The 12099-nt window shown below is 32.6% G+C and overlaps 1 protein-coding gene across 1 annotated transcript in view; it reads right to left on the bottom strand.

The window, feature by feature from the left end:
• Cped1 (cadherin like and PC-esterase domain containing 1) overlaps positions 1-12099 on the bottom strand; it is a 263515-nt gene that overhangs the window by 127752 nt on the left and 123664 nt on the right. Inside the window, exons 10-14 of the mRNA XM_046422379.2 lie at positions 11662-11829; positions 10536-10646; positions 8922-9091; positions 5473-5543; positions 3957-4007 (exon numbers count right to left, since the gene is read on the bottom strand). Coding sequence (XP_046278335.1) covers positions 3957-4007; positions 5473-5543; positions 8922-9091; positions 10536-10646; positions 11662-11829 — 571 coding nt within the window. The remainder of the gene's footprint in view (positions 1-3956; positions 4008-5472; positions 5544-8921; positions 9092-10535; positions 10647-11661; positions 11830-12099) is intronic.

The raw sequence follows: 12099 nt of genomic DNA, 5'->3' as shown, positions 1-12099 counted from the left end.
TCAAATTTCACAGAATTTACATATAAAGCTTTGCCTTTAGTTGGTGCTGTACAGGTGGCACTTTTTGCTCAGCTCTTTAAAGTTTAAAGGCACAGAAGTTGGGGGAAATGTCTATGGCCTATCAACAACAATGTAAATGGGGACAATGGCTTTGTGGGGTGGTGACAGAAGGAAACCAGCAGGCAATAAGGTATATTTCTTAATGGAAAATGTCATCAAACTGCTATGAGGTTGACAGAGTAGCTTATAGGGAGTAGGGTGGAGTGAAGAATGTGCACTCCAGTATTAAACAAAACCCTCATGAAAATATCCACACAAATGTCCTGCATCCCCTTTCTTCCCAGGGCACCTCAACATGGGAAAGGGCCATGAAATGTCAAAAAGAGATCCTATATTCTGCTCAGTCCTGCCTTAGAATCTAGATATGACTTCATACTGATGATTCCAAGACTTTAATCTTTGTCTTCATCAGCTGATTTTCACAGTAGCATCCAAAGTTTTTAAAAAAAAAAAAGCTATAGAAGAACATGCACCAGCCACGATTAAATTATATTCAGTTTTCATGTTTAAAATGGACAAATCACCCAATGGGTTAGTAAAATGTTTTTCAAAGAAATGTCAACAAGTACTGTGTTCCATCCATCAATTATTTTCAAGAGTCAACAACATTCCAGAAAAATTCTACAGAAATTAGTAAGATGAGAGTTTGCCCTCGTGGCCTTCCTATAAAATGTTGATCCATGTTTAACAACAGCAACACAAAAGACAACAATTCAAGGCAGGAAACTATAAAACTGGACTTAGAGAATGGAGATGATTCTGTTTATGGTTGTCCCTTCCTCTGCTTTTATACAATTATCACAATGATGGTTTTTAAAGTCAAATCTGATAGTCTGCCTGCCATTTGCAGTGGCTTCTCATCATTTCCATAGTCAAATTCAAGCTCTTAAGAAGGCAAACAAAGCATTTCACAAACCCTTGTCCTGCTCTCCATTTGCCTCTCCCATTGTGTCCTGGATCTTGTATTCAAGATCAAAGTTTTTATGTTTCCTTGACGAACATGGTGATGCATGAGGATGAAACCCACCAACCACGTGGGTGCTTTATTCTAGATCTAATGACCTGGTCTCAGAATAGATGCCATCATGCATGAAAACAAAATGAACAAACCTATGTATTTCTAAACCATCCTCTACGGGCCCATCCACCTACATTCTCAGCCTGTGGTAGAAAAAAAAAAAACTAGTCAAGTATAAATTAAGAATAATGATAATAATAATAAATAATATAGTAAATATATTATAATTCCATTTTATATAGAAAAGTCTAAATTAAAAAAATAACTAGCCAACCCTATTGAATAGCTCAGTGAATTGGGTCAACTACTTAAATAACAATCCTAAGGTTTTATCTGGCTGATACATGAAAGAAGACTGAATCTATAATTTTAATAATCATACCAGCTCCTGAAATTTTCTTCTAATAAAAGAGGAAAAATACAACACTGAGAGCAGAGATTATATTATCAGAGCTCATACTGAAATAGATCATAGCTTTTAACTTAAATTCAGCTATTTATTAATAACATTCATTTTCTATCAATATTTTTATCTCCAGTGTATTCTATGTTAAAGGCACTGAGATAAGCACAGTAAAAACAGGATACTATTAATCAAGAAATTTAATTCAAATGGATGATGTTAACTCATCATAGTACTAAGCAAACTGGACTGAGAATATGTACTGTGCTGTGGAGAGGTCCATTGCCTAGTCATAAAGGGAATATAAATAATTACACTATGCTTTCATGCTCAGAACCAGCTAAATGAATAAGAAAGGAACAGATCTTTTTTCTCATAATGAAGCATAGAAATGTACTTAAATTTAGGGTATATTTTTGTAATGGTTCCCTGAGAGACAGTTTCCTTTTGGTTTATACTTCTTACATTTCTTTTTATATTCCACTTAACAGTCATGGTTTTCAGTGGGGCTTGCACATGTAATAAAATGAACCTCAGCCCTACTTGAGATGACAGAAATATGTAATTATTTTCTTCTCAAGATTTTAGCAAGTCCTTATTTTTGATCCCTTTAGAAACTTTTCACCTCTGTCTCAAGCACTATATCCCAGACCCCTGTCTGAAAGTTGTTTTAGCTATGACATCCAAACTGAATCATCAGAGTTTCGGCCTACAAACACCTGGTGTTTCCTTGTACTCTTTCCCTACCCAATCCCAATTTGTCTCAGGCCAATTTACCTAAGAACTTTGGAGAGCTCAATGTGAGGTATGATGGTAGCAAGCCACTTAACCTATTTGGCAAGTGTACATGGGAAAGCTGTTGGAAGTTTTGATTGCTTTTAATGGATTTCTTTGAACCATAGAAATTTATTGCTCTCTTGAGGGAAAACCATAATTCATACTAAACATAAGAACAGCCTAGACTCTTAAAGATAAGCCCACCTGTTCTGAGGCATCATCAAGATTTTAAAACATATCCTATATCATAAAAGCTTATTTGAAGATACAAGTAGGACTAGTTTTTATCAACATAAAAACATGAACAGAGTCGAAGAGTTTTTCTAACAGGTTCGTTCCCCTTTTCTTTACCATGTTACCTGTGAGCTGAAAATGATGACCTTATTGGTACAAACCTTCTATTGCACAAACAAGAATGTAGATGCCCAAACAGGTGAATGGAGAATCTAGATGCCCAAACAGGTGAAGTGGCCTTCCTAGTGCTGCACCCAGTCTCTACCTGGCTCAGAGTAGATACTCAACAAATGCTTATGCTAATTCTGCTCCCAGTTTTTTCAATAGTCTCTTCCCCACCACAGTCCAGACAATAGTGTACCAGGAGAGAAAATAAAATGTATTTTCTGGGGTGGGAGTTCAGGCAGTGAGTACAGGGAGGGAATATCATAAGTAATATCAATTCTCGTTTCCTGTTAGCAATGCTTGCTTTCAAATACTTTTTTTAATTTAGTTGGAAGCATGTTGATTCTATTAAAACCTATTATTACATTGCTTCTTCATCTACCACGATTTTAGTGGTAGTGTTAAAGCATTATGATTGAAGCATTATAAGATAACAAATTAGGTTTTTTAAAATTAGACTTCTATTTATGATAAATTAAACCTATGTCTATACATTCTATTTTTTTCAACTTCAATGTTTTATTGGAATTGATATTTTATTTGTAAAAGCATTTTTTGTGAAAAGTTTTCTAAGCATGTTTTAGCACCACATATAGAAAGATATAGACACAGATATATTTTTAAAATTACACATTTTCAAAAACATACTATGTAGAACTCTTATTTTTGCATGATGTATTATACAGAATTTAAAAAATTTCAGGAGATTAGAACAAAGCATCTGAAGGCCCAATTTCATGATCTAACTAAGGCATTTTCTAATCTTGACCTTAAAAAAGCCAGGCTCTTTAGAAAGATATATTTTCAAGACCATTATAATAATACTGGCCAGAGTGAAAGGGACTATTTTTAAATTTAAAGTTTATATAAACTTAACACTTATATTTTCTTTTATTGTGGCTTTGTTAAAAACAATTCATGAATTTTAATAAAATTAATTGAAAATTGGCTTAAAAATGCTTAACTATTTAAAGAAAATTCTACTCAAGTACAATGCATCATAGCAAACTCTTCCACTTGAGAGACCTCCAAAATAAAGATTTAGAACCCCTTGGGTCCCTCCAAATGAGTTTAGAAGTTATTATCCTGAAATAAACATAACAGTTTATGCTATAATCCTTTCACTCTGGTCATGCAAAATGGATGGATATTGACTCAATCAAAAAGACAATAACTTCTCAAATTTTAATCAAACTAGCAGCCTAAAGATACATGAATATGTAAAACTGACTTCTTTTTTCCAAAGCAACTGTGCCTAACCATTGATTATGCTGCCAAAACACTTTGATATCAACTCACCATTACTGCAATGTATATCTTTATTTTTGTTCATAATTTGTGGAGCTGCAGCTAAAAAAGAGATGTAAATTTTAAGTTAAAACTATTAATTAAAATTTAAAACACATGTTTAATTAACTCAAAGAATAATTTAATAAAATACATTTTATTAGCTTTTATAATACCAGTGAGCATTTCTAAGTAAAACCAATAATTACAATAAAACAAAAGCTGTTTGATTTAAAAAGGAAAGCTTTTTTTATTCACTTTCAAATAAGATAGTATTAAAGGTGAAAATGAATGGTCTTAATGTCATCCTTTGCCTGAGGTTATCTATTGAAGATCCTCCTAGTTTTATGATTCAGTGACTATAATTTCTTAAATCATTAGAATTCAGAAATTCTATTCAGTTGGTTACACTGCAATTTGTTTAAGTTTCTGAATTTAGCCAAACATCTATCTTTAAAAAACTCCTTCATAAATATTAATGAATAAATAAATGAATAAGAACATACAGAGTGCTTAAGCTATCCATTTAAAGAGAAAAATGGTAGGAGAGAGAAAAGGAGTCATAATACCCCTTTATGATTAATTCTGCACTAAGCCAACTGATTCGTTTTGTTCAATCAGTGGTTCTCAAACTCTTGTATGCTCTGGACTTATCTGAGAGGCTTGTTAAAATGCAAATTACTAAGCTTCATCAAGAGATCATGAATCAGGAGCTTTGAATCTCTAAGTTCCTATCAATGTTGATGCTGCTGGTCTAGAGGCTGGGGCACCAATGAGAATCACGTATTTGATTAAATCCTAGTTTATAATAGAAAAACCTAGATTTTCAAAAAAATTTGTAGACACATGGGTGGTTGCTTTCCTTTTTTCTTTTTAAAATTAGAAATATTTTCTTATGAAAAAAATCTCAGGTATAATTTAGAAGGAAAAAATGCGAAAACAGATAAGCATAAGACATAAAATCAAAATCACCATTAATTTTCCTTAGGGTTTCTATTGCTAGTAGCCAACTGCTACATTTATTTGTATATCCTAAACATATTTCATGTCATAGATATTTTTCCATGATATTGAAATGGCTCTGTAGAATTTCGCTGGATGACTCTAGCTTCATTTATACATTTAATCTACTGTCATGGCAATAGTGCTTCTAAATGCTTTTTATTCCTGATTTATTTAATTAAATTTTATATGTTCTTAATTATTTCCTTAAAATGAATATCCAGCAGTGGAATTCCTGGTCTGTAAGAATCATCTTTAAAGTTTTTCTTATGTGTTGCTAAATGACCCCTTAATATATGTTGTTCTAATTTATGCATCCACCAGCATCATAATACTTTTTTCTGTGTACTTTTCCCAACTCTCTAATCTATAGGAAGAAAACTCTAATTTTGAGGAAAAACAACAGCTCCTTGTCTAATATTCAATTTTGATGGCTAATGCAGTTAACCACACACACACACACACACAAATCTTGGTCAGGCAATTCTTATTTTATGTTAAAATAAGTGGGACTATATGGTTTTACCTTTTTTGATTTCATGTGTATCAAATGACACTGGAGGGTTTTCAATGTTCTCGTCTTCTATGAAAGAAGTCCTGCAAATACAATGTCAAACAACCCTGGATCAATGACGCAAACACAATTCATGGAAATTACATCAAGTACACTATCTTTTCTTCCATGTGGGCACAGTTATTTTGATGAAGACAAAGAAACACTTTCTGGATTTTATTCCTCCAGACTGGCAAGTGAGCCGCCAGGGAGATGGGTGGAAATCTCATCATCTCTAATCAGTAGAAGCACATTTGAAGCAAACCAGGGCAAAAAGTCACTCTTCAGTCCAACACTGAGCAATCTCAGATAGCCTGGGTCCAACAGAAGTGATTCAAAAACGCACATTGTTATTGGAATCTCTGGCTAAAGTTACACAGTTTTTGAAGCAAAAAAGGCTTGGAAACTCTGAGACATAACCTGGGAAAAACATACCCAGAATATGAGAAAACTAATTGTAGCATGCAGTAAGGACTTATGTCACTAAGTCTTCTGTCCCTTGAACTCTGATAATTGGTCAGGAACAGAAAAAGGTCAGATAATAATGTGCTGAATGCACTTCTTTTTCTCTGTTGTATAACTACCTACTTGGCCAGAATGTCCTTTAAATTCTTATATTTGGGATCAAAATAATCTAAATTTCAGACAAGATAACTGCTGGTCCTGATGATACAGAAGATGGTTTGGAGGCCCCTGACGTGACTTTCCTTACTTAACAAGGATGCTATGCGAATTAAATAAAATGCTCTATGTTATATATGTTTTATACATATTTATTGTCTCAGATCTTGTGCTGGGCATTGCAGCAGAGCAGAGATGAACAGTGTATATTAAATTCCTTTAAGATATAACCATCAGAATGAGAATTAAGAATAGTCAAGGAATTCAATATTTCACTAATGTCAGAAGGTGTGATAATTGTATTGCAATCTTAATTCCAGCAATATATCTTGCAAAAGATACAACATGAAATGCACATAAACTGAATTTTGGAAATGTTACTATCTTAATGGAATGAGGTACTTTGTATAGAAATGATGACCATTCTGTATAGAAAGGCATCTTGTAGTGATTTCTTGGGTAATTTTATGAATAAATTATTTGTTTTGAATCCACATGGATTTTCTTGGAAAGCATTTCCTTAGAGCAAAATACAAATATAACTGTATTTCTAGCAAAGTGAAAATTAGCAGATGGTGCACAAATATGAGTTTTAAGATTTCCATTCTATTCAGAATTATACTAATTCAATTGGGACTTCTGGATTCTGAGCCTTGGGGCACATTGCAATAGCTATTATCTACTACTGCTATGTTCTGACTTTATTTTTCCTCACCTAGTTACTACAAGCAAATGGTCTTGATTTAGAAAATAGAATGGTCATTAGACTCCATAGGTAGTCTATGATTTATTGACTTTTTCTATAGAAAATCTTGGAGGTGACCATTTTCAAGGCAGAAGCAATGATGACCATTCTGTCTGCATAATGCACTGGAAAAATGTACTGGACCATGGATGAGATGGCCAGGGTCATAGTCCCAATTCTATTTACAGTAGCTATCCAATGTGAGCAAATAATCCATCATCTTAGGACCTCAGTTTCCTCATGTGGAAAATGTATACAATATGCATCCTTCTTGCATGTATGATCATTAAATATGCATATGCTCACTGATAAATTGAAGATAATTAAAACTGAGTTTTTAAAAAATTTACTAGGAGCAATATATTAATTGTTTTTTTTTTTGGTAAGAATCTAAAATTTACTTGTTTTAATATTAATCTAGGTAATTCTTTCAAATGTCTTTTTGTTTTCCTGTTAAAAACAGAAAAGAGTTATCCCCACTATAGAAGCTAAAGTGACCATCCTATGGTATAAAAGCATGAAAATAAAAGCATACTTAAATTTACTGCATACCTGTGCCACAGCATCAGGCACACGGAAGCTATTTTATGTGATCTTACTGAACTAATACATGGCAGATAATATAATCTATATTTTAAAGATGAGGAAATGGAGTCAGAAGGTTCTGAACCTTGCCTGCTAATCCATGTATGTGCAATTGAAAAAAGTCCTGCTCTCTTCAAATTATCCTCAACACTGACCATTATCAGTATGTTTCCTTACTGGAAGGGAATACAATCATCTGAATGTAAGAGTAGTGAAATATTTAACCTTACAGCATATGTGCAGCTTGAGAAAACTTGCTAGAGAACAAACTTTCAAAAGCTTGTGTATATATCAGGGGAACTTACTCAATGTTAAAAACAATCTGTTAATAGGCTCCTTGGGAAATCCAGCCTGTTCTTCACTTATCTATAATAGGGCATGAGACAGTCTTGCATTATTCGAGCAAGTGCAAAGTGAAAGCAAAGTGGCTTTGAGCTATATTATTTAAAACTTAATTTTCAAGTACACAAACAAAACCTTCTGTCAGGCCTACTACTTCCATGTATTAAGGGAATAAGGCCAAGTTCATAAAGTTTGACAAGTAGGATGGGTTCTGATCTTGGGAGATGTTATAAGAAGTCTTCAAATACATGATTATTTGTATTTTTTAATTACAAAAAGGGTTTCTTCTAGAATTATTTTCAATACCTCCGGAGGCAGAAGGAAATAAAGTGTAAGTCAATAAAACTGCTGCCATCCCCAGGGTGACTACAAGAGATGCAAATGAGTATGCCATGTGGATTACTCTTTCATCTTCCTAGGAGGTTTAGGTTTAATTCTGTTTGCCTGGCAGTAGAAAAGTCAGATTTTCTCGATTCTATCCATATAAAAGAAAAGTAGACAAAATCTTAGGTACCGCCCCTTTGCCAACTTCTGAAGGCACCAATGCATCACCTGTACCATTAACTAACGCATCGCCTACATATCTCCTTCATTACTGCCTCCCATCAGGACAGGAAGGTACCTTACCAAAACAAAGCAAATAAAAAGACTAAGTGTACCTAAATTTAGATTTGCCCAGAATACAGTCATGCTTCTAAGACCCTCTAAATAAATACTATTACTGTATCAGGTTGCAGTCAGATGGTTATGAAACAAATCTCACCTAATTCTTTCCTCTCTTGCTGCAAACAAATCTCACCTAATTCTTTCCTCTCTCTTGCTGCCAGTAATGCAAAGATATGTACCATGGAATGAAACTATATTGAAACTTTTAATTTGAGCATTATTTTATGGAGGAGTCAAGTCTTGTTGGTTTAAAAACGGTTAGATATATTTTTGTTACAGTGTTTAAAGACCACCAGAATCATTATGGTTTCAATGTTTTAAAGACATTTATTTTCCAGAGCATGAATTTTTTTGGACACATTTCTTTTTGTTGCTTTCTTTAATGTTAGCAAAGCCTTTTGAAATCAATCTTTAGACTGGAGATTTTTTTGGATTGCATAGTTCAAATTTGTGGCTACCTTACCATTCCAGTGGATGTAGCTGGGCTTTTTTATTCAGGAGCCAAAATTGTTCAAATACATTTAAAAGAGACCAATACTGGGTCAGGACTGAGCCAGGTTTTCCCAAAGGATTTGTTGTATCATAAAATTCATGCATCAAAGATCGAATCCCAGGAGTGGTAGATGGAAAGAGCTGAGAAGAAATATTAAAACACAAAGTATCCGCATAAGTTATGGAAAATAACTTAAAATGTAATATTACTAGGAAAGGTTTTATATCCAGTTAGATATTTTTTAAAATAAATTTGTTGATTGATCAGTACTGTAATTTAATTTTTCTGGGCAGTTGTTAAGGTAGATGCCTCTTTGTATAAGGAACTAATTTTGTCAATAATCACATTTCCAAATGGGATGGGTTCTTCTCTGCCTTCCATCGAGGAGAAATGGATTTCTCCTTCTTGTTAATGTTAACTAACATATCTTGCTGCAGCTAAATAACAGAAGGAATCAGCCATCGGGAAAAATAAGGACAAATCATCTTTGTTATAAGTGAATTACATCAGGGCAAGAAGTATTCCTCTCACTAAAAAATTAAATGAAAATAACCTCTGGTTATCTGGTTTCTGCAAAATAACTCTTTAGTTCTTTTTTTTTTTTTTTTTTTTTTTTGCATTATGCCAAGAGATATTCTATAGTCACAGCATCTTAACTATAGTATTGAACTAAATTACCATATATGTAGCACTATATTTAAATTAATCAAAATGAGAAATATATAAACTAAATTATCTTTGAGGAAATAAGCTTATTTTGAAGCCTCCAAAATATGGGCTAAATTATAAAAGCAAATGTCAAACATTCATTAATTAACTCAATAAATGGGTACAGCTCATACAACAGATATGTATACATAAATTAAAAAAAAAAGAAAAAGGCTCAAGCCATATGTCAGATTAATGATGAATTATTAATGGACTTTTAAAATATTGTTTTAAAAGGATGTTTTACATGAACAAATCTTAGATGGAAAAATGCAAATCATTATTGTCTATTTGTATAAGGGCAGAAGTAAAAACAAAGCTTTCACTGAGCATACTCATTATATATAATAAATCATCCTTAGATACTGATTAATAAATTAACAAAGTCCAAGAAAATACATACAAATACTCCTTTTATAGGCTGAAACCAGTAAAACTTATTTACATTTTCTTTCTCTGACATTTGTTACATAGTTAAAACAAATTAAGATTTAGGTAGTTTTCTAAAATGTTTTTATTTTGTTCAATTATATTGATTTTATACAAATTAAAAAAATATAAAAAGCAGAAATAAACTTAGGTTGTGTGTAAATGTCCCAAGGCTAAAAGCAAAACTTCTTTAGAAAAATGTTAACATTTTCCCCTTAAAAACTGTCAAATCCTGGAAGCCATACTAATCCCATATATTTTTCTTATCTTTGATAAGTCATGGGTTTTGTACAGACTCTTAAAGTAAAACATAAATCTTGCTCATCTACTATTTAGATTTCTGAAAGAAAGAAGGAATCTTTAGTTTGAAGTCAAAAGCAGGTAATTTAACGCCAATCTTTTATAATCTTAATAATCAAGAGGTGTCAAACATCACTTTTGTTTTACCAGTTGAAACTGCCCCAGACTCCCAAGTTCCTTTATGAAAGTCATAATTGAGTCAATTTCTTCTAAAGCCAGACATTGATTTAGGTCCTTTTGATAGTTTTCATTTTCGCCCTATAATAATAGGAGGGGAAAAATCATAAGCAATAGCTAAAGTTTAAATCATTTTTATCCCAATTGCCTCCTACTTCATAAGCCAAATTTTAAACTCTATAAACAGATAAGAAAATTAATGTTACATAGTGCAAAGTAACTTTAATTCGTCACAATATAAGTAGACCTCCTATTTGACAAAGACAACCTGGATGAAAAAGCTTCATGATGCTTTGGTAGTAAGGTTGAGGAGGTGAACAAGGGAGAGAATGGGTGTGACAAATTGGTTTGAGAAAGCAGCAGGAGTCTCCTGTAGCCTTCAGAGCATTTAATGAATATTTACTAATGAACCTATATATGGGACATTGGCATTTGAGGTTTCACATACTTTAGGTTTTCCCACTTCCACTTTTTCAAGAGCAGGAGAAATAGAACATTGATCTTTATGAGACCTTTCATAACCTTCCTCCAAATACTCTAAAATATAGGTTATAAAATTTAAAAAAAATATATATATAGGGAATAATACTCAGGAATCTGTATAATATTTTATGTATCAAGCAAATTTGTGCTAACCATAAAACTTCACCAATGCTACTCTGAAGTATCATCAGCATCTGGCTATACACATTAACAAATGTGAATGCTTTAAAGTATTAAAGTTATAACTTAAATCTCTGATGTCCATCTGAAGCACTTTCTGCTATCTAGACTGCCTTCAAAAAGTTCCAACACTCTTTTAAAAGTATTCTGTAATATACAATATGCTTTAGTCATAATATACACAAACATTCCTTCTGAATTATGAACTGCTTTATTTCATTTTCAACCCACAATTTTATCACAATCATTTATGCACACACTTAGTTGATTTAAAAATATTGCTCCTCAGGTCAGAAAAAAAAATGAGAGGTGCAACATAGATGTCAATTAATTTCAAACAAATTCTCAGATTGTTTAATTACATAATAAAGAAAATGTCACCTTCTAAAGAAGACCTGAAAAAACATTCATCAGCACACAAATTGGCACTCACCTTAAATACACCAGATCTATAAAGTCTCTGAAATATCTCTGAAAATAAGGAAAGCGAAGAGTCATTGGAGAAGAGAAAATTGAAAGAGTCTTTTAACAAGAATTCTTCTGTATTTTGGTCCTCAAAATCCATGTTATCATCATCTTGAAAATTCAAATGCTCGTGCACCTTTGAAAGAGTCAAAGCACAGTGAATAGTTTCCATGAATTAATTCAGTGGAATTACTTCTAAGACATGATTTATTTCCTGTTGTTTGTAGATCAGACCTGACATCTAGTGGTCTTTTTGGAGGTCAACAGTTTTATAAATATGTTTTCTTAAAGATTCAATTCTTTAAGGTAAGAAATTTAACTGTGATTAAGTCATGTAACTTAAGATAAGCTAACATTAGCTTATCTTAAAGCCATCTATAATTGAAGAATCTTTGTTCACCAAAGA

The sequence above is a fragment of the Marmota monax genome, unplaced genomic scaffold (genome assembly GCF_021218885.2).
Source record: "Marmota monax isolate L192 unplaced genomic scaffold, Marmota_monax_Labrador192_F-V1.1 WCK01_AAM20220418_F8-fsc00027, whole genome shotgun sequence".
In the NCBI taxonomy this organism is placed as follows: domain Eukaryota; kingdom Metazoa; phylum Chordata; class Mammalia; order Rodentia; family Sciuridae; genus Marmota; species Marmota monax.
The sequence above is the reverse complement of the archived record's forward strand: the minus strand, read 5'-3'. Positions and strand labels throughout refer to the sequence as shown.